The 23,263-nt window shown below is 38.1% G+C and overlaps 1 protein-coding gene across 2 annotated transcripts in view; it reads left to right on the top strand.

The window, feature by feature from the left end:
* Positions 1-2,141: 2,141 nt before the first annotated feature.
* Positions 2,142-23,263, top strand: part of LOC137296236 (muscle M-line assembly protein unc-89-like) — a 34,891-nt gene continuing 13,769 nt past the window's right edge. Inside the window, exons 1-5 of one of the 2 annotated variants that reach the window (XM_067827975.1) lie at positions 2,145-2,254; positions 5,082-5,187; positions 11,649-11,717; positions 22,318-22,383; positions 22,781-22,927. In XM_067827975.1, the coding sequence (XP_067684076.1) occupies positions 2,211-2,254; positions 5,082-5,187; positions 11,649-11,717; positions 22,318-22,383; positions 22,781-22,927 (432 nt within the window). In that variant the 5' untranslated portion in view covers positions 2,145-2,210. Of the gene's footprint in view, positions 2,255-5,081; positions 5,188-11,648; positions 11,718-22,317; positions 22,384-22,780; positions 22,928-23,263 lie in introns of both variants that reach the window. The other variant, XM_067827976.1, reaches the window with a different exon arrangement.

The raw sequence follows: 23,263 nt of genomic DNA, 5'->3' as shown, positions 1-23,263 counted from the left end.
TGATGGTTTGGGGGCATTTGTGCCAGTGATCGATCTCGTCTAGGTGAGCTTACTGTCATACTGTATCGAGACTAAGTTTTGACTCAAGTCCTCTGTTCGCACAGCTAGTTTGAGTCTGATCCTACCGTTTGTTTGTAGCCAACTGACCCCGTGCAATCCTACCGTTCGTACAGCTATTTTGAACAGAAATCCTACCATTCTTACCGCTAGTGTGATCCCAACCCTACCGTTCGTACAGCTAGTTTAATCCCATTCCTTCCATTCGTACTTCTAGTTTGAACATAAATCCTACCATTCCTACAGCTACTTTGAACAGAAATCCTACCATTCGTACAGCTAGTTTGACCACAATCCTACCATTTGTACAGCTTGTTTGACACCAGTCTTACCATCCCCACAGCTAGTTTGACCCCCATCCTACCATTCGTACAGCTGGTCTGACCCCAATGTTACCGTTCGTACAGCTAGTCTGACCCCAATGCTACCGTTCGTACAGCTAGTTTGACCCCAATTCTACCATTCGTGCAACTAGTCCATTATGCCACAATCCACCTTTTATCATATGTGAGTTACGTTTTAGGCCGCGTTTAGCAATATTCCAGCATTATCACGGCAGGGGACACCAGAATTTGGCTTCACACATAGTACCCATGTGGGAAATCGAACCCGGGGTTCGCGACGACCGGACGATTTAACTATACGGTAACCCCACCACCCCAAAATAGTGACGTGAGTGAGCGAACGAGTGAGACTTGAGTGAGATGGTCGTTTAGGTTATTTCGTTAATTCAAGGATCACTTCTAAATATGCAACAACCTCCGTGACATTAATCTATACAAGGACTGATCGGATCTGAGTCAGTATGTTGTATTTGAGTAGAGCATTCATGCTTAACTGCGGCATGGTATCCCAGTGAGTTCACTCTATACAACCAGTAGTGCAAGCAGCCACACATGCTGCATCAAATGAGCGTAACATTTTTAATCAAGACGGCACACCCCATTTCACCTCAACTCATAAATGAGCAGAAAGAATGTCCGATGTTTAATAAGTTCTGGGGCTCCTTTCACAAACGCATTAAGCTGATCATAAGTCACTAAGGTAACCTTAGTGCAATGTTAAAGAATGGGAGTTAACCTTAGTAAAGGCTGCCTCAAGGAAGGAACCCCCGGACATTTATGCAGGCCCGAGTTTAATGCCAACCAAACATCAAGGACAATCTGGGATTTAAACCTACAGATCATCGGATCCAGACATGGCTAAGGGGCGTAACTATGTGGAGCTACTTGCTTTGCTGTGGAAGGCCGGTATGACCGTGACTGAATAATACAGAACAGTGTATGACATAGAGTTAACAATCACATTCAAAGGGCACATGCAATATCCTTCGGCAACCCTATTGTTGATCCAGTTATTTCTCAAAGTCGGTCAATCAGCAATGTCCACGTGGTTTGACCAGATGACTACTAAGTACGGGACACTTCCGCTTGACCCGTCACATTACTATGGTGGGAAATAATAATGCAATTTTCAGCTAATTTTCGAAATGACGTTGTCACTGACTCTTCAGTCATCTTGCTAACCGATTGTACATTAACATTGTACATTTTACTCTACCAAAATCATCACCACCCGTCCTAGATGTAAATTATGGGCGGTACCCAAATGAAACATCTCAGATATCGAAAATTCGAAGAGTTTCAACGAACCTCTCTCTTTCTTTCTCTCTCATGTTTTGTAATGATGTTCACGTTAAATAAGAGATCGGCTAGTCGCCCTATTAATTTAATTCGATTGAACAACGTGCCATTTGAAAACTCTATTTGGGTCGATGCAAAAATCACAATGTATTGCCGATAAGACCTCAGTTCTATGGAGTTAGGTTCTTTTATTTATACTGTAGAATTCACTGGGGGGCAGTCAATATTTTACGTTCGACTCACGATGGTTCTTAGGTTCTATCGTCTCCATTTAAAACAGTTTTACATCTTGTGCTGCATAATTATGTGTCATAGTAAAAAAATATTTTTATTCCAATCTTTTTCAAACTCAGTCAGATCCCTTCGTAATCACCATCGAATGGAGAAGCTTCCATTTACAGATATTAGGGTGATAAGAGTTGTCTCCTCTTTAACGAAATTCCGGCGGAAGCTACAAAATGGCGCGTGGGCAGTGATGCGTTTTCGGAAAAAGACACAAAACTGTCCTTTATGCCAGAACCCATAATGCAAAACGGTGCGGACTCTGTGATTGAGTAAGTAATTGAGAATGCTGAAAAAGATTTTTCCTTTGCAAAACTTGACAAGGCTCGGCCAAGTAGTGAACTGATGTTTCGCACTAAGCAGGTCCCCGTTTACGTTTGTGACCAATCCAGATTGGACACCTGTTTTCGTGGGTCAATGGACGTGTGTTTATTTGAGTTTTGTTTGTTTTGCGAAGTACAGACGGGGCCGAACAAGTATTGATAACTTTCCAAGCTGTTCCTGAAATTTTACCTATGATTGCTTGTTATTAAATCAAGCTCTCAACCAAAAGCAATTGTTAAATACTGTTGTTAGCACTTAGCACGCAGAACAAAAACTGAAAGTAATTTGCCTCTTCATGCGTATGAGGAAATGGTGGGAGAGGAAGTCAAAGAATGTTAATTATGAAACCTTGCATGGCATATATTTTATTTAGTTGAAATATTATAACAAATTAAACTCAATTTAAAAAAATATTGTTTAGTTAATTGGTGAGTCTTATAAAGCCACATAAAACTTATTGTATTACTTACAGTAAATATAGATGTGTCTGAACATTCAGATGATGCAAATATTATAGTAGGACTCAAACACATGAAGGTGTATCAGCACTGCAAGTTTGTAAATATTGGACTTTTCTTCGTGAACTCAAAATTGTTAGCACTGTTACAGACAATAATTTCAAGATTTAATAGAATGCTGAAATTTGGTTTTCATTTCAGGACTTTATCATCTATCACAATGTCAGATGCAGTTAGAATTGCATTAAATGATATGCATGGTATAATTTAGTGTAATCATAACAAGAAATATGACTACAACTTCTGTTGCATGTTTTAAAGAGCAGGGCAGGGTAACAAAAAGGTTTGCAGGTCAGTGAAGCACAAATTTATGGAATGAACACAGATTACTGTAAATCATGAAATTTTTGCGTCATATTTTTGCGAGTGGCGACCAACAGATGTTTTTACGTCACAATATTTTTGTGACTTGCCTAATTCTCAAAACATAGTTTAGTTTGACATTTTCAAAGCTTACTTGCATCTGAAAGTTTTATCTGAAGTAAATCCAATTACATACTAGAGTTTGCCGCTAATCTTGAACACCATTCAGTGGAGTATATGCGCATGTATGCAATCAGGGATTTTTTCCTAAAAACAGCACTTGCTGCATAGGCCAGATAAGCTTAAAACAGTTCAAAGGGATTAAATTAAATGGAATGACTTTAATAAATTGGCACTGATGAAGGACCAGTTTAGTCAGTATCAGCGAAGTTGTTGATCTCTAGATAAGTGTCATGAAACCTATCCACTGGATGGTCTCGGGCTTTCTAACAGTCTCTAAGAAACATGTGTTGCGTGGTTGGCATCTGTCTGGACTAACGGACGGACTGTTTGAGTGACTTCTGTTCAGGTATCCATTGTCTGACATGTGACACGTGAGTACGAGTAATGCTAGTAATTAGTCATTCTTCACGTTGTTGTCATTGCTAAATATGTATTTTCTAGATCTATTGTTAAATATATTTACTGGTGAATAATAAAGCGAAGATAGGACAGGTTGTTTGCTGATTATTCATTGCATTCTACCAGCAAATTGTGTCATGATATAAAAATATCATGCTCGCAAAAATTTAATGATTCACAGAATATAATGTGTTGCATAATGCTGTTCATTATGCCAAAATCTTAACAAGAAATAAAATGTTTGTCCAGTGAAAATGTTTAGTAAATCTTGCATTTCAGTACACTACACAGTTTCATTTTGTTATGGGGCCCTAATATTTCCTGATTGACCTAGACTCATTTGTAAATCAAGGTAAAAATGTGGCTTGGCATGTCAATTGACTCATCTTGGTCAGACAATATACAGTGACGATGCAACAACCAAATAGGGTTTGAGTTGAGCCTGAAATATATTAAATATATTTTTTTCACTGGTAGCATGATTGTGAATATGTAATGAACTTGAAATTAAAAAAAACCTTTTTATTTGTTGTTTATTGTGGCCCTCGCCAACATACCAGCAATGCAAACTGTAAACATGGTAAATAATTGAATCTGGACCAGGCCATGCAGTCACCAACAGCACAAGCATATATCTATGTAGTTGTGATGACACGTGACAAAAAACAATCACTCACATACCATCATGGTGAAAAGCTTATTTGGAGCTAAGCACTAACCATTCTGTATCCAGAATACTGTTCAGAGCTGCGGTCATGTTGATCTCTATTCAGTGAACCTGGTGCACTTTCAATATGGAAACATGGCCTGTTGCCTAATGCACTAGAATTTGCAGCACAGAGCTGTTTCCTTTAGGCATGGCAGAAGATACTATCAAAGATCCTGTTAGAATATTGGCCTTTAGTAACCCATTCTTGTTGTAAGAGGTAACTAATGGGATCAGTTGGTCAGACTCACTGACTTGGTTGACACATCATCGGTTCATAATTGCGCAGATCGATGCTTGTGCTGTCGATCAGTGGATTGTGTAGTCCCAGACTTGATAATTTAGATACCGCCATATAGCTTGGATACTGCTGAATGCAGCATAAAGCTAAACTTACTCACTTTAAATTTAAAATAAAAATTTCTCTGTCACTGAGCACGAGGACTACTGCATATCATTTAGTGGTTCTGATGAATATTTACTTGTCAGGAATCATAGGACCACCGTAAATTTTGCACACTGCAGTGAAAGTATCAACCTGCATTTCAGTTTTCGTCCCACCTTAGTTGGGTACACGATTATATAAATGGAACACTTTTCAAAGCAGCGTTAATACCAATTACTCGCTTTTAATACACTATAAAAATGTTTTTTTGTATTTTTCAGTCATTTGGAATCTGTTCCTCGACCACCAGCATCTTCCATTCTTGTAACTGAGGCAGAAATATCTGTTGAAGCCATCAAACAAAGCCGGCAGGCATCATCCTCTGTGGTGAGTGGCATGAAGCAGCAGTCCCACACAATTAAACCGAATGGTGCTTATAAACTGTAAAGTTTAAAGCAAGGATTGGGAAGGGCAGGCTCCATGGGCCATTTTACGCATTGTGTTGATACAAGGGCAGTGGCCCATTGTAAATTCAGGTTGTGGCTAATAATCCTGAATTGAAGTAAATGACAACATATGTAGTGAATCTTAAAAAAGGAAATTTTTAGTGCCACTGTAAATGGTCTGCATGCACAATAAATTGTAAGAAATAATGAATTACAACAGTCAGGGGACTACATGTACAATAATTTGTAAGAAAAGGGAAATGTAATGTCACAGTAAGAGGTCCACATGGACACTACTTTTGCTTACGTGCTCCACCAAGTTTATGTTGAATGACAAATCATCAACAAGATGACTGAATTGTGATTTGCCCCCATTTATGGCTACTTGTTATTCTCTCGAATTCTCTTTATTACAACAGACCTGTCACATTCTCCCAGTGTAATAGCATGCATGTCTTGTATCCTGTTATTAACACATTGTTTGTTGTGAAATGCCAAACTGAACAACTTTCCACAGATTGACATCATGAACTGCGTATTTGAGATATGATGACATGTGTCGAACAAATCTTATAGCCTGACCACCCCAATCACTTTTGTTGTCTCTTACGACAAGCATGGGTTGCTGACCTTTTCCAGACCTAACCTAGATGATAGTAGATCTTCAATGGAGTGAGTAAGTTTACCTTACCACTGCATTCAGCAATATTCCAGCTATATGGCCTCGGTCTGTAAATAATCGAGTCTGGACCAGACAATTTGTATTGTAGTATTTTGGCAAATTTAGTTGTATGTTGGTACTATTGATGTAGAGGTGGGTCCTTAGCTGTCTCCCTTGGTGATAGTGCCAATAGTAGTACTATGCACAGGTGATTGGTAAGTTTTCGATATTTGTCTTAACTTCATGATTTTTGGTATATTATTAAGTTGCTACTATATCATTATGGACAAGTAGTGGCTAGTATACCATTTGGTCTCTATTGTATCAACTTGATGACAGACTGTACAGAAAAGCCCCATGGTGCGAACAACTAAAGTTAGTTTTATTGTAGATAATTATCGTTTGTTGTAGATTAAATGTGAGCAAGGGATCATATTGTTTCAACGTGGCCTATTATGGTGGACTGATTGAATGTCCTGTGTTTGCGGTAGGTGTGCTATCAAATCTAGCTAACTAAACCAGAATATTCCACCTCAGATGTCAGAGGGTTAGACCCTGATGTGAATTTTATTTTATTTGGTGGTTTCCATGGAAACATGACTGTGACTGAGTATGAGGATGTTATCTTGTCCATAGCAGATCATAAGACTTGGTATATATGTCAAGCATGATCCCTAGATGTGTGTTTTGGAGATTAGCCCCTGACATAATTCTATTTTTTGCGTTTCCAACCTAAACTGAATGTGATTATAGTGTTCTTTTCCGGAGTGTTCTTTTCATTACCACAACATTGAAAGGTCACATGCAACCCAAAAATCAAACATAATTAAAACAGAATTATCACTTATTCATAACATATAATATGCATTGCTGCTTGTGAAAAAACAAACAAAATTATAAGCATACAATCGCAATTCAAGAGTGCAATATTTTGTACTTGGGCTTATTTCGCTCAAAATGAAGCCCTCGGGAGACCCAACCCAGTCATAGCGGGTGAATGTGCACTCAAGTGTAACAACGGCTTCCGATTGGCTGTTTCATTTGCTGATACGCTGGGGGCTCATTGTGTGTACAGAAAGATGATCTGTTTGATGGGCACTGTGAAGTATGGCGAGTCACAAGAAAGTAAGATTCTTTATGGATAACAACTTCTTTTATTGTACTTGATGCATCTTTTCAGTATGGATTCATATACCATTGTCAAATAAAATCATATACACTAGAAGAAGTTGATGTCCATAAAGAATGTGTATAGAGATGTTGGGTTTTGTAAATACAAGTTCTCTGAATTTGTGTTTGATCCATTAGAAAATCATCTCAGTAGAGATGGTGAACTACTGCTAGGCTGGAAAGTGTCATTCGTCCAAGTACGAAACAGGACTTGAAACTGACAAAAGAGTTTGCACCAGTTTCCATCAGATCCAGTCATCCGAGAAAAATGGATGTAGTTAGTTTGCAACCCACAGACATAAAAACATGTCATGTACAAGTTTCACACCTGACTAATTACATAATGTGGCAGAGACAGGACTCGGGTGCATGAGTCATAAATCAATTTATTTTGTTTATAGCGTATAGCCTGATAGGTGTTAAAGGTCACATGCAACCAAAAAATCAAACATAATTAAAACACATTTATCACTTATTCATGACATATAATATACATTGCTGCTTTTGAAAAAACAAATAAACAAAATTATAAGCGTATAATCGCGATTCAAAAGTGCAATATTTTGTACTTATGCTTACTTCCCCCGAAACGAAAGCTCTCGGGAGACCCAACCCAGTCATAGCGGGTGGATATGCACTCAAGTGTAATGACGGCTTCCGATTGGCTGTTTCATTTGCTGCTATGCTGAGGGTTCATTGTGTGTACAGAAAGATGATCTGTTTGATGAGCATTTTAGAAGTATAGCCAGTGACAAGAAAGTAAGATTCTTTATGGATAACAGCTTCTTTTTGTGTACTTGATGCGTCGTTTCAGCATGGATTCATATACTGTTGTCAAACAAAATCATATACACGAAAAGAAGTCGTTATCCATGAAGAATGTATATAGAGATGTTGGGTTTGGAAAAACATGTTCTCTGAATTTGCGCTCTATCAAATAAAAAATCATGTCAGTAGAGATGGTAAACTACTGCGTGGCTGGAATCTGTCATTCGTCCAAGTACAAAGCAGGACTTGAAACTGACAAGAGTTTGCACCAGTTTCCGTCAGATCCAGTCATCCGAAAAAAATGAATGTAGTTTGTTTGCAACCCACAGACATAAAAACATGTTACGTGTATCACACGTGCCTAATTACATAATGTGGCAGACACGGGACTCAGGTGCACGAGTCATAAATCATCAACTTATTTTCTTTATGTCGTATAGTCTGATAGGTGTTAAGTTCAAGTTGCACGTGTTCAGGGATTGAAGCTGTGTATTGCATGTTGTCTTTGGCAGACAGACATATAGGTGTGAATAAACCAGTCACTGAGCTTTCTCTGTGACAGAGACTGCTTACCACAATCAACAAGTTGTTTTACGGAACGAGTAGATTATTTACTTGTTTGTGTACACAACCAAGATTAGACTACTGCTCACGACCTCAGACGCTGGGCATGCATACTGTTTCAAGCTCCGCGAACCTATTTACTGCACATGCGTTATGGACGCAGCGCAGCACAGCTGTTGAAACCAGTTTTCCCCCCAGCACTGGGGGGAATTTCGTGAAACGTTTGAACTCCGATTTCGCTGGCTTTTTTTTCATCACGTTTTTTTTTCAACTTTGTAGGTTGAATTGGCATTTTTGATGATTTGTTCCGGTAAGTGCATACCAAAAGGTACCAGAATCTGCAAAGTTGTGTTTTACGTTGCATGTGACCTTTAAGTTCAAATTGCATGTGGTCAGTGATTGAATCTGTGTATTGCATGTTGTCTTTAGCAGACAGGCAGGCAGACATATAGGTGTGAATAAACCAGACACTGAGCTTTCTCTATGACAGAGGCTGCTTACCACAATCAACAAGTTTTTTTATGTAACATGTAGATTAGTTACTTGTTTGTGTACACAACCAAGATTAGACTACTGCTCACGACCTCATACTCTGGGCATTGATACTGTTTCAAGCTCCACGAACCTATTCATGCGTGATGGGCGCAGCGCAGCACAGCTGTTGAAACCACTTTTTCCCCCAACGTTGGGGGAAATTTAGTGAATCGTTTGAACACCGATTTCGCTGGCTTTTTTTTCATCCCATTTTTTTTTTTCAACTTTATAGGTTGAATTGGCATTTTTGATGATTTGTTTCTGTAAGTGCATACCGAAAGATATCGGAATCTGCAAAGTTGTGTTTTACGTCGCATGTGACCTTTAACATACATCATCTTAATTAGCAGACGTAGTCATGAAGAGTATTTTGCCATTGTCAGGGATATTGAGGACTTCGACTTCTTGTTACCTTAGAGACTTGTGCAAGTATTGGGAAACCTGCTCTTCGACTTTTCACTGCTACATACTTGATCTTTTTTATGATACACCAAACTGATCATATTTAAGTATGTATTTATGTAGGATGACAGGAATTAAAATACGTCTTAATTTGTGCGACCCATGAAGATCCCGGGATAGAATAGGCCTTCAGCAACCCATCCTCGTCATGAAAGGTGACTGTACTTGTCATAGGAGGCGACTAACAGGATTGGATGGTCAGGCTCGCTGACTTGGTTGACACACGTCATCAGTTCCCACTTGCGCACATCGATGCTCATGTTGTTAATCACTGGATTGTCTGGTCCAGACTCGATTATTTACAGACCGCCGCCATATAGATTGAATATTGCAGAGAGCGCCATAAATCTAAACTCACTCACTCACTCACTTAATTTGTGTGTCATGGCATGATAGATATTGAAATTGCATGGTTGAAATATATATGTGCTCTCGTCTCCCAATTTGAATTTAGAAAAATTACACACCGCATATTTGTTGAAATCTGATAAATTTCATCAACTGAAATTATTCAAAATGTAGTTTTACACCTCATCAAACTGTTTGTCGGTGGCACACTCAATCTCCTAGCTCAACATGGGTGTGGTCATTTTGCATTCCAATGCAGTTCATCCTCTCTGTGACATATCTGGTGATCCTGTGAAAATCTTAGTTGTATTTTTGCTGTCTGTACATTCAGATATGGACACCAGTTTCTTGGGTCCAAGCTTACTTTGAATCTGGAATGATTAAGTACTTCCTGATGTTTATTTTATTTTACTTGTAATACAACCAATGCTTGTGTCTTGCTGTGTTCTCTCTGATTTAGATAGGGGGATGCTGATTGATTTGTGCAAGATCTGAATTGTTTGCAGTCCTTATTTATATGAATTAGAGTTATTTTAGCTGTATTGTCAATATTCAGGTTGGTAATCTAAAATGAAGTATTTAATCTTTTCATTGTTTTTTGCCTTGATTTGGAGCAAGGGAAATTTTCTGCAAGAGCAGATATGTCTGAATCTCTGATATGGTCATGAAATGGGATGGATTTTCATTGCGATTTACTAGGAATTTAGCCACAGACTTGAGCTGGATAAACACCCTCTGAACGGACTTATTAAATCCCCGGTACTTGAAACCATCTCAGCATGGCTGTCTGATAATTTACACCCATTCACCCCATGTCTTTAGACATCTTTGTCTTTTTCATGAAAGCTTTATGTGTTGGACTTTGATCTGATGTCTGCAGATAAGACACTGGTGAGTTCAGTGATTTGATATCCTGCTATACCAATAAATAGACAACAGTCATCTGTGTTGCTTGTCCATGCTTAACTGCATGTGTTCAATCAGGGTTTACCTGCGTAAGAATTTGCACCACGAGTTCTGTGAAAACACTATTGTTCTTTGAGTCTTAAAATTTTTAAATTGATATTGCCGTGCTGCCATTCTGGTGAAAAACAAGTTTGGAGTGTGTGTGATTAATTTATTTTACATTTAACATTTACAGCATTAATGCTAGGCATATGGACTCACTCCCCCGATAGGATGGTCAGGCTAACCGACTAGGTTTACAAGTCATCCTACCCCAAATGGATTATCTGGTCCTGTATAACTGGAATATTGCTGTAAACGATGTTGTGCAACTAACAAGCAAAAGAAAAGTATCGTACACTGTCCATTCCTCATTTCAGAGGTGAATGTAATTAATGTAACAGCTATTGTAACCCTTTTGAATGGCTAAGTCTGCTACCTTTGTTTCGTTTTTGTGCCTTGTCACCACATTAGACATTGATGTTGCTGGCAATAGTCAAAAAGTTAGTATTCTATAAACATGTTTAACTTTCCTGCTTTATGTGACACAACATCTCTGATAGTTTGCAGTAATAACTTTCCTGCTTTATTTGACACATTTCTGACAGTTTGCAGTAATAACTTTCCTGACTCAAGTGACACAACATTTCTGACAGTTTGCAGTAATAACTTTCCTGCTGTATGTGACACAATTCTGACAGTTTGCAGTGATAACTTTCCTGCTGTATGTGACACAATTCTGACAGTTTGCAGTAATAACTTTCCTGACTCAAGTGACACAACATTTCTGACAGTTTGCAGTAATAACTTTCCTGCTTTATGTGACACAACATTTCTGACAGTTTGCAGTAATAGCTCTCCTGACTCAAGTGACACAACATTTCTGACAGTTTGCAGTAACCAAGGCAAATAACTCTCATTTGATACATTGCTTTGTTTAACATTTTCAGGCTGAGAGTAGTGATACTAGTGCTATTGGTTCAAGTAGATTGGAGGAAATAGAAGCGGGATTGATACAGGTTAGTTCTTCAGAATACAAGTCTTCTCCAACACCTCAAAGCACCTCAAACTCCACTGTATGTGTTCACCTCCCGCACATTCCACCTGCTGTGTCTACTCTCTTCTCCACCCTCTCACACCTGCTGTGTCCCCTCTCTTCTCCACCCTCCCACACCTGTGTGGCTCTCTCCCTTCCATCTTAGCAACCACTCCCACCCACATTCTATCCACCCCTTAACTGTCAACCACTACCAGTGCTCTGTAGAAGATATTAACTAGCCCCATCTCTATTTATTCCAAGCATTAAGTGTCTGTTTCAGTACGATCCACTCCGTGTACCCACTAACTACATCAGCTTTATTTTGAAACCATTTTGAAATACAATGTCAGGAGCAATACTAGACTTGCACTCTAATACACAGTCTCAAACTGAAATATTAAAGCATCTGAAAGACATCCAGATAAATCATATATGACACTGTTCTACAATCTAAAGAGGTTAGATGTTTCATTGTCATGATGCCTGTCTATTAACAGCTGATGGCACCTTTATTGAACCTTGAAGCTCACGTCGGGTGATATTCTATCCATAAATACGTCTGTATCATCGTTTTTTTGTAATCATTTTGTTTCTGTGAACAAGTAAGTAATCGAAAGGAAAGGGCATATCAGTGGAAGTATGCTTGTATTGTTGCATAAATCAAAACTTTGTAAGCAGGATGATGAAGAAATTAAGCTAAACGTTTTAGAAAACTGACATCTGATTTGCTTCAGAACCCACACAGTATCCAGTAAGATTGTAATCAAAGTTTGCTCTAGGCTCACCAGACATGACATTGTGGAGGTGTCCTCAAATCTTCATGCTGAGGTTTAATGATAACAGGACTAATTTAAGTCACATATTAGTATTTTAGCAGAAGAAAATTGTTTTGGGCTAACCAAAGATGCGAATACAGAGTTGTGAATATGTTGCATGTTTTTAAAATATTTTATGAGAAAATGTGTTCCAAGTCATGATTCATGCACAGTAACATAGTTTTAGGCTAGGCTCCATTCCTTACTTTTGTAACCCTTTAAGCATCAGTGCTGTCAAAAATTGGGATAATGGGTGACGTCTAACCTCTCCCTGGCATGCTTACCATGTAACAATAGTGTAAATGAAATATAATTAAAAATTGATAAACAATGAAATAATAATGCAAAAAATTGCCATAAGGTCTTTGTTGTAAATGAAAGTGGCTGTGACACTTCATGTGTGATTGTATAAAATGGTGGGAATTTAACCAAGGGGAGATAACTCTTTTAATCAAGTCTATGTTTTGTTATTGATGGACCTAACATTTTAAGACAAAACCAAAATGTTACATTGCCTTGCACAGGCATTTACAGGATGGAAATTCCTGAGTCCTATATGCAAAAACATTGGCAACAGCCGCAACGAAATAGATTCACGCATCCACAGGGAGTCAGAAAATGTCCAAAGAAACCATTTTTTTTAAATGTTGATCAAGTAACATTAAGCTGTCACAGATTCTGCTAGTAGCCGGGTTATGATATGATTTACAATTAAATAACTGTGATGATCATAATACACAATACAAAAACAGTAACTGAATTGCAGTAATATTATGACTTAGTATTAAAGGCCACATATACTCTAATGGGGTACAAATGCAAAATCACTTGCTGACATCGTTATGAAACTGCTCATTTCGATCTTTAAATACCTTAAATCGACCTTTTTGTCAACCGTGCACAATTCTCGTCCGCAAACGAAATTTCAACCAATCAGAACAGCGTGTCTCCGTGACGTAATAGTAGGTATAGAAATGAGGGTCTGTGCAGTATTCATCTACATTTCAGGGGTTAAACTATTTCGTTTACAGGTTTGTACAAACCTGAAATTGCAAAAGCTGTTGAGAAAAATGAAAGCTATATGTTCTCACAATCTACTATCATTTAGTTTTGTCTCCTGCTTTGCCTAGTTTTCGAGTTGTAACCCTTGTTTTCATAGACGATTCTGTCAAAATCACTTGGTGTCGCTAGGTTGTAATCCGTGCTAGGTGGTATAAACCTACACATTATTTGTCATCATTCACTTGATGCTCATTTAATGAATTTATAACAGGTATAATTAGTGGTAGCGCCACTTAGATTACCCGACAAAGGCCCCCATTTGGCATTTCTTGTGTCTGGATTGATCAAAGGATTAACCGATAACACGCTGATTGATTAATTAGTTTTATGGGGATTTAAATGGGCTATTTGTCAAAAGGTAGTGTTTATGTATGTACATTTACTAATCTATACTGAATACACTTTGTCGTGTCTGTGTCTGTGTAAAACAACACCCTTCTTTCAAAGGATTAACTGCCAATACATTGATTGATTGCTCATTATTGACTAACTAAATAACTTTTTAAAAAGAATGACACACATTATGCAATTAGTTGCCAGGTGTGCTATCTTGGGTAACCAATGAAACTATACAGCAATGTGAAAAACCTGAAACGATGCATCACGTTTTCGTATATTAGACTGTTGAAAGACACATCACTTGGGAAATCTGCAGATGAATTATATATCACTTGTTTTTGTGGATATTGATGGATACATTCCTTGAAGAAGGTATTAGCCTGACATTGCTCCTATAACTTTGATTTTAATGTTTGCATTTTGAAATGTCTACATATTACATTCCTGTTATACATTTGCAGATCGCTTCTTTTTATTAAGTTTCAAAATGCATACAAGTATGATTATAAAGTAATTAGAATATTACCAAAAACGTTTAGTGGTCCTTTAATAATATTTAAATGTCTGGGACCCCAATTTTTTAGTCATGGGGTTAGATTTTCGAAGTTCTCTTGCCGCTAAGATAGTCATAAGTGTATGAGTACCGAGGACCCCTAAATACAGGACTCAAGGTAAATCCCTGCTTGTACGAAACTGTTCTTCACGTTTGTTTATCGTTTATCATTGGAATGAGTTACAATACATGGTGATGAGAACATTTTTTGGGTATCTCTACTGCTTTTTTGTTAGGTTGTGTTTAGGTTGGAATGTGTTTCAGTTGTTAATGTGTAATAGGTTTAGGATTTCATGATTTGTACAGGCCTCTGTTTTCTGGAGTCAGTATTAACATATTTTCTTCCCCCGTTTTCAGCTGATGTAGAGATGATGGCAGCTATGTTCTATAGCTTCATGGTAACAGTAACTTACTCAAATCACAACTAGATTGGGATTTTGTCTCCCTTCTCTCTTCTTTTATTCAAACTTTCATATCTGTTGTCTACTAACAGTTTGCACCTTTCCAGAAAACATCAGGCACCAGCTCAAAAATTATTTCCACTTTTTCTATAGCACCATGACCTTGAATGTTGTAACACCTACCCGTGGTATATTGATTTTAGCCAATCGCATTAAGATCTGAGTGTTTGCTTCGCAATGATACTACTCTTTGTAAAGATCTGGCAAACTCTCTAAGGGAGATTGTGTTTTGTAGAACCATGAGCACAATTTATGACCCAGTTTAAATTTTCATTGTAATAGAAAGAAACCCATTTACCCAAAACGGTCAAATGTTTTGGTGTAGATGACATGACATGACAAGATATGAAAGGATGTTTAAAATATCCATAAAAATATAGAATAACTTCTTTGATAGCATTGAGAATGTTGTACTAGTAAGGAAGGACAACAAGACACGGATGAACAACTTCTTTATTTCAGTGAGAGGAATGTTTCATCACTTGCGTCATAGTCTTAGAACCTACACTGAAAGGTGACTCCAACTTAAATAATGATAAAGTGTCGTGTTCATTTACATAGCACACACCAGGTATACATAGAGCACTGGTCACAATAAGCTAAAGTTAAGCAAAGTTGGGCACGGAGATCTATTGCATAGGCGACCATGCTTGGCAGCTTGACTCCTGAGAGTTGTCATGGCCTTTATTGACACATGTGGTCTCACTTTACTCAAGTGTGAGTTTGGTCAAAATTGCCCCTGTCCACCCAGCAGTAAAAGTGGGTACCTGGTATGATACAATGGTTGTCTGAAGTTGAGCCTTAAGCTCCTGACAGGGGACCAGTTGTATTCTCCACAGGGAGTGTTCTGTACTCATTGACCAGGGGTAATGTGTCAGTGCTTTGAGCATGTAATGTGCATGGATAAATGTGCAAAATAGATGGGCTGGTATTATTATTGTTACGTATGCTCATCGTGCAAAATAATGAATGAAATAGTAATGAAGTCAATTGATATAGAACTGATATAGAAAATTATACCCATGTTTCTGATTTAACATTTGTAAAGTTTGGGATTGAAATGTAAAATTTATAAACAGTGAACATGAAGTCAAAGTCATTGGGGCCGGCTGGTTATAGACTTTCATCGGATTGTTGGCAAATTAGACGCTATTCCTGAAAACTGAATAGAGGTTCCATGGTCAAGATCTGTACCTACAATCCTTTAGAGTACTATGTATGTGCTTCCTCATTCTCAGAGTGCTGTGAAGTCATGTTTACTGAAGATCATAGGTTGTCAGTGTTATGTCAAGTTATCTGGTTGGGTTTGGCAAGGTGAACTTGACATCATAAATCAGTAGTGCTATCAGAGGTATGTTTGTGCCTTATCTGAGGGAAGTTATGAAATGCTTTGATCACTTACTACAGTGCATCCACAATGTGGTGAATAATACACATATCATGCATTGGGTAATAATTATGAATATATATATATATAATTGTTCCATGAATGCTGTTGGTGGTTTATTCCTTATATTTAGTCAGATGATAACAAAATAAATTATTTGACCTGTTTGGACCTTGTTGACTATGTTAATTTGTCATGATATTGTCCTGTTTGGTTTGAATCACCGGTACAATGTAGTGCAAATAGGGTTGAGCACCATAGAGAATATGACCAGTCTTCTCATATGTGAGCGAAGCGAGCAAAGGTTGGTAACATACTTTCCTCACTTCAGTTCAAAAAATATTTTCATGTCAAACTAAAATATTGCCGCCATCAAAGGTACACATCCATTTCTTCACTGGGTTTTGCTGTTATATTTCTAATCCTATGTTGAACACAGTCTGAGTAAACTTATCCTCAGTACTTTTTGTTACACTCCTCTACTGAGTCTAACAAAGCCTTATGGCAGGTTGTGTCAGGTAACCTTTCAGATTGACCAATCAGAACACAGCTTACCAAATCGCGAAAGTGGACATTCGCACATAGCTTTTGAACTTTTTATCTGGAAAAGGTTCGTACCCACATGACTCCAAATGCTATTTAGCGAACGCTCGCTTCTGGGTGATGCATACGGCGTACGTACAACCATGAAAATGGTTAGTGAAAAATGGTGTTTTGGGGAATATTCAAGGATGTCCTCTTGCAGAAATATTAAGCAAATGGTAACCATGTCAACAGAAACCCCAAAGCGTATATACTGCAGGTCAAATAATTGTGTTATATGCGAAGTATTTTTTGTGGAGAGATCTGTGTCAGTGACCTGATTATTTTGAAAGTCCTTCCGATCCCTAAATAGTAGCCGTTGTCTGATTGGTTAAATCAATTTAACCGTCTCGCATTTGATTGGACGGTCATTGGTCTCTCAAAGGTTACCTGACGCGGCCTTCTTCTAGGTTTTGTTAGACTCAGTGGTGGAGTGTAACGAAATACACTGAGACTAAGTTTACTTAGACTGATGTTGAACAATTACTCATGTGAAATATTTTATTTTATTCAACATTTTAAGCACAACTTGTATATCAGACTGTTCTTCATCTCCATTCCCCCTTCCAGCTTCCGGTTCAGCAGAGTGAAGGAACAGGAGGGTATTATTCCATATGGAATACTTACAGTTACCTCCCCTGCTTCATTCACCCATTACGCCAGAAGTGTATTTGTGTAGATTAAATGTTATGAAAATTCTAACAAAAGCAACAACAGATAAGACATATAAACTCAGGTTCATGATAAAGTGGGCAATATGGTACATCCCTTGCAATAACGCACTTCGCGATACTGTGATTCGGTTATAATGCTGGCTCCCACAAAAAAAAAGTTGAACAGCGATCACACCCCTTCACGAAATGGAAAATAGCTCATCAACAAATCCACTGTTGTGCTCTGGTAACTAACATAAACTAGTGACTTTCAGTGCAGATGACAGTGTTTATCGTATATATCCATTGTTTTCAGATGCTTAAAACATGCAGGGCTGTCTCAATAAAAATCATACCAACAGCGAAATATCATAGTAACTTATAAAAGACAAGACATGCCATCAGTCGAGTACTTACATTGTTTGTTGTGATGGAACACACCGTGCTATAGTAAACACACTTATCCGAGAATGTATGGTGTCAGAAAACAAATTTTATTTGATTAAATTCAGTCCCATTTTTATTCATCAAAGCTGTTTACAGTAACAATGGAGGTACTGTGAGAGTATGACATTACCTCATTCCATACGTGTATAACTTCCGCTTACCACATTCGCAAGGGTCCACTTTTCGCACCTACCGCAATAACACCAATTTCACATTAATGTTAGCAGTCTTGAACAGATAATACCTCGTAATCCATGGACTCTGAGACCTGCGTTATTGACTCATTGAAATCATTTTTAACAATTAAATGGCTAACATTTTGTTTTTACAATCAATCAGACTTCTCTCGCATATAAAAAGACTGGTCTCTATGCTGCACAACTCCATTTGCACTACAATTTACCCGAGCTTGGATATACAGTCAGGCCGCGTTAATCCGAACGCTTCTGTTTTTCATCACAAACGTTCGGATTGTGAAACGTACGGACTACTGAAACAAACTTTTATGAACACAACTACAGTAGGGTTACTTCCCTTTGACATGGCAATACAAAAACATACGAACGTATACAGGTTTCAAAAGACTTTATTACAGTTTGTAGACATAATAACTTGAATATTCATATAATAACCAATCAATGCATACAGTCATGTCTGGATAGATTATACATACACGTAACAAAACTCACTTGTGAAAGAAATCTACATGACGGTAACAGTTCTGAATGGTGGAACTTTTTACTTCGGACCAGGCAGTTTTCTCAGTGCTTCACGGAGATGAAGCGTCGGCACACTGGATGAAATGCTTGATGAGATATTTCTTGTAGCGGGCCTTGAAAGTTCTCATGATGTCAGCATCCATTGGCTGAATGTGCGATGTGGTGTTTGGGGGCAAGAAATTAACTTTCACATTGTTCAGTTTGACATTGGCACACTTGTGACTGGCAGCATTGTCACGAAGTAAGATCACGTGTCAACCACGTGATTGCATCTGTCTGTCAAATTATCATAGCCAATCACAAAACATATCGGATGTCCGAAATTGTGCTCTTGCCGATAGAATGTCCGAATTCTTGACCAAAATGTTTACACATAAGATCAAAATTGGCTTTAGGGTTTTCTTTTTTGTGTGTGCGGCAGTAATTTCACATCTTTTACGCCTAGGGGCGGGACTTGCCATTATGACTGACAAGCGTCAGGTGATCTCATTTTGACACGATCAGTGTTTTATACAGGAAGTAAGCATGACAGGTATTACTCCAACTAACCAAAAGTGAGACCTACTAATTGATCAAAATCACAAACTAACGACAGCTTCACCTCGCAAGTGTCACTTAACAATTACCACTGAATGGGCTCATGGTGTGAAGAGATTATCCGAACCTTTTTGATGTACCGCCGGATTAATGAAGCAAAACTATGTGTAATTAGCTAATCTGTTACCGCTGATTAACGTTCGGATACGGAGAGTGAAGCATCGGATTACTGAATCAACAGGTAATGAGTTTACATAGTAAACAAGATTGGTTACAGCTAGCTATTGTTCGGATATCGCGGGAATCGGATTGTCGGGGTCCAGACTAACGCGGCCTGACTGTACATGTATTACCTTTTGCATATCTCACTTTGATGAATAACAGACATATTCGTTTGGAAAAAGCTTAGAGTTCATATGATTGTGAATAATGAATTCATAAAGGAATATCATTTCGATTCATCGGATACACAAGTGTTCATTTGGTGTTTCATAACACCGCTCTCAGTAATATTCCTTCTGTATGGTGGCGGTCTGCAAATAATCGAGTCTGGACCAGACAGTTCAGTGATCAACTATATGAGCATCAATCTATGCATTTGGGATATGATGACGTGTCAACCAAGTCGGCAAGCCTGACCATTGCTGACCACCCAAGCCCAATCTCTAAGTGAACATATCTGTATAGAGTAAGACATATCTGCCATATAATTTTTCTAGGCCTCCTTTCAAAAAGCACTAAGGTGATCGTAAGTCACAAATGTTATCCATGGTACATTGTTAAAGAATGGGAGTTAAGGTTAACCTTAGTTAAGGTTGCTTCATGAAAGGAGCCCCAGATCTTTCACATGATATTCAATGGAGTTACCTCATTTCAAATATCTTTATGTATTGTTGACCATGTTGAACAAGGAATAACAGTTGAAACAATCATTTTTTTGTACTCATTTTGTTTCCAGAGCATAGAAACCGTTCAATATCTTTAGACCAAACTTGATCGATATAATAATCTTAACCTATGGTTGTGCCTATTTACAGATTTTTGGCCTTTTTATTTTTTTTGTTTTTCCATGGAACATTTTGGTGTTAGCCTAATGGTAGGGTGTGTTTCGTTTCTGGAGCATAACTCAAAAACAGTTCAATATTTTTCTTCAAAACTTGGTAGATATATCAATCAGAACCTAAAGTGGTGTGCATTTTGCTATGTACAGGTTTTTGTGATTTATCATTTTCTTGGTTTCCATGGAAACGTTTTGGACTTTGGTGGTATGGGCTTCGTTTCCGGAGCAGAACTCAAAAACAGTTCAATATTTTTCTTCAAAACTTGGTAGATATATCAATCAGAACCTAAAGTGGTGTGCATTTTGCTATATACAGGTTTTTGTGATTTATCATTTTCTTGGTTTCCATGGAAACGTTTTGGACTTTGGTGGTATGGGCTTCGTTTCCGGAGCAGAACTCGAAAACTATTTAATATCTTGCAGCAAAACTTGGCAGATCACTACGTGGTGCCTTTTGCTACTTACAAAGTTTTGGCATGTTTATTTTTTCTGGTATCCATGGAAACAATTCAGACTTAGTCTCCAAATGGAGGGATGGGCTTCGTTTCCAGAGCACAACTCGAAAACCATTTGATATCTTTCAACAGATCTTGGCAGATATATGAGACAGATCTTGAGGTGGTGCCTTTTGCTGTTTACAGATATATGGGATTTATATTTTTCATGATTTCCATGGAAACAATTGAAACTTAGTCTAAAAAAACATTAAGTGACTGTCAGATGATTTGTCCTTTCAAATATGTGGGAGCGGGGGGGGATATGTCATCTTGTGATGACCCTTGTTAGAATATGGAGATAAGTGAGTTTCGTTCATTGTTCTTTATCACTAGAAACACCATAGTAGACACATCGTTTGGTTCAAGCTGATTCATTAGATCCAGCTGTTGCAGATGTTGAGGTGTTACTCAGTACTGAAACATTTTCAGGTGTTTAAGTTACATTATTTTGACATTTGACATATATTAGAGAACTTCTTTGTTACCATAGTTAACATTTAGTTGTGTACTTGAATGTTGAATTAATTAGATAGCGCTAGTTTGCAGTTGTGAGCAATATCACTGTGTTGTATTTAACTGTCTCTTTGGTGGTGGGTCTGACCAGTTGAGATTCTGGTTAACTTTATATTTTAATATTTCTCTCATTTGTTCTACATTTCAAATTTTCTTTTGTATATTTGGAAATTACTTTCGTTTTGTGATCATGTGACATGGCGTTTATGTATGGTTGTTATTGATGTTAATTGTTGAATGATAAACATCTTTGAATCATGAGGTGGGGTGGTGTAGCCTAGTGGTTAAAGCATTGGGTCGTGATGCCAGAGACCAGGGTTTGAATCCCCACTTTGGTGCAGTGTGTGAAGCCTCTCTGTGGTGTTCCTTTCTGTGATGTTGCTGGAATATTGATGGACAGCGACATAAAACCAAACTCAGTGATGCAGGCAGTCCTAGAGTCATGATGATTCATGTAGAGAAGATGTCTACATGTGTTTGTTAGCAGTGAATTGAAATGGTGGCTCCCTTCCATGTTAAGTATAGTATTAATTGTTGAAGCTGAACATAGTGCAGATGGTTGCTTATATTTTTTTAATGAGGGGTTAGGGGGTAGTCAAGTGGGTAGAGCTTTAATTCATCACACCACAGACCCATGTTTAATACCCCACATGTGTACAATGTGTGAAGCCCATTTCTGGTGTCTCCTGCCATGATGTTGCTGCAATATTAGGTAAAATTGATGTAGAACTACAGTCTCTCATTCACTCACTTATTTGTACGATGTTCGGTTGAGGTATTCATGTTCTAGATGCGTCTAAGTACTTGATGTTGGTCACTGGATTTTCTGGTCCAGACTCAGATATTCACAGACTCACGTCATATAACTTAAATATTGCCGAATGAGACGTTAAACAACTTACAGACTTGTATAGCTGTTGAGCTTCTCAGCAGATGATGTTTCTTTTCCTCACAGAAAGCCAAGAATGGCACCTCATCCACCGCGGAAGCCCCAGGCCAGGATAAGCTCGAGGAAAGTCAGGTAAGTCATAGAAAGACCAGCTGATTCAGGGATTGAAACTGGCTCTCAAGTATGGTTTTGCCATGGTTACCATGTTAACATAATTCAAGGAATATCAGGTGGTCATTCTCGCTGATTTAGTAGACACTCTTCGTCATATCCAAGATCAGTGCTCATGCTCTTGATCACTGGATTGTCTGATCAAGACCTGATTATTTACAGACTCCTGCCATTCAGCTGGAATATTTCTGAATGTGGCATAAAACTAAACTTACTCACTCATTATTCAAGGAATAGTGTAGTTTCATGGCACTTGCAAGTGGCCCATTAGTTCGAACAATGACCGAACTCTGTGACTTTGGCAAGCTGCCATTACTTTCAAGTACAAGGTTGTAACCATTGTAACTGTCAATTTTAGAGTGATGAAAAGGACAAGGTTGAAGCTACTGTAGCGGAGGTACCCAAAGAAACTGTGTTGGAGGAAGAAAAAGCCAGCAAGGAAGAAGCACTTCAACCCAAGGGAGATAACAGTGACAAGGACGTCCTCAATCTGGGCAATAGCAATGTTAGTAGATGTCATCCTGTGTTTGACGTTTAATAATTTCTTTCTTTATTTGTATGTTATTTTCCATAGACATTCATGTACTACATCAGTATATGATGTATGCATTTTTGTTTTTACATAGATTCAAAGTTTAGTGTAGTTCATCTGAGTGTCCCATGCTTGTTGTATGTGGTAACTAATGGAATCAGGTGGTCAGACTCACTGACTTGGTTGCCTGCATAGTATACCAGTTGCGTATACTGATACTCATGCTGTTGATCACTGGATTGTCTGGTCCAGATTATTTACAGACTGCCGCCATATAGCTGGAATAATGCTATAAAACAACATAAACCA

This window comes from Haliotis asinina, chromosome 9, assembly GCF_037392515.1.
Source record: "Haliotis asinina isolate JCU_RB_2024 chromosome 9, JCU_Hal_asi_v2, whole genome shotgun sequence".
Taxonomy (NCBI): Eukaryota; Metazoa; Mollusca; class Gastropoda; order Lepetellida; family Haliotidae; genus Haliotis; species Haliotis asinina.
This window is presented reverse-complemented; position numbering and strand designations above follow the sequence as displayed.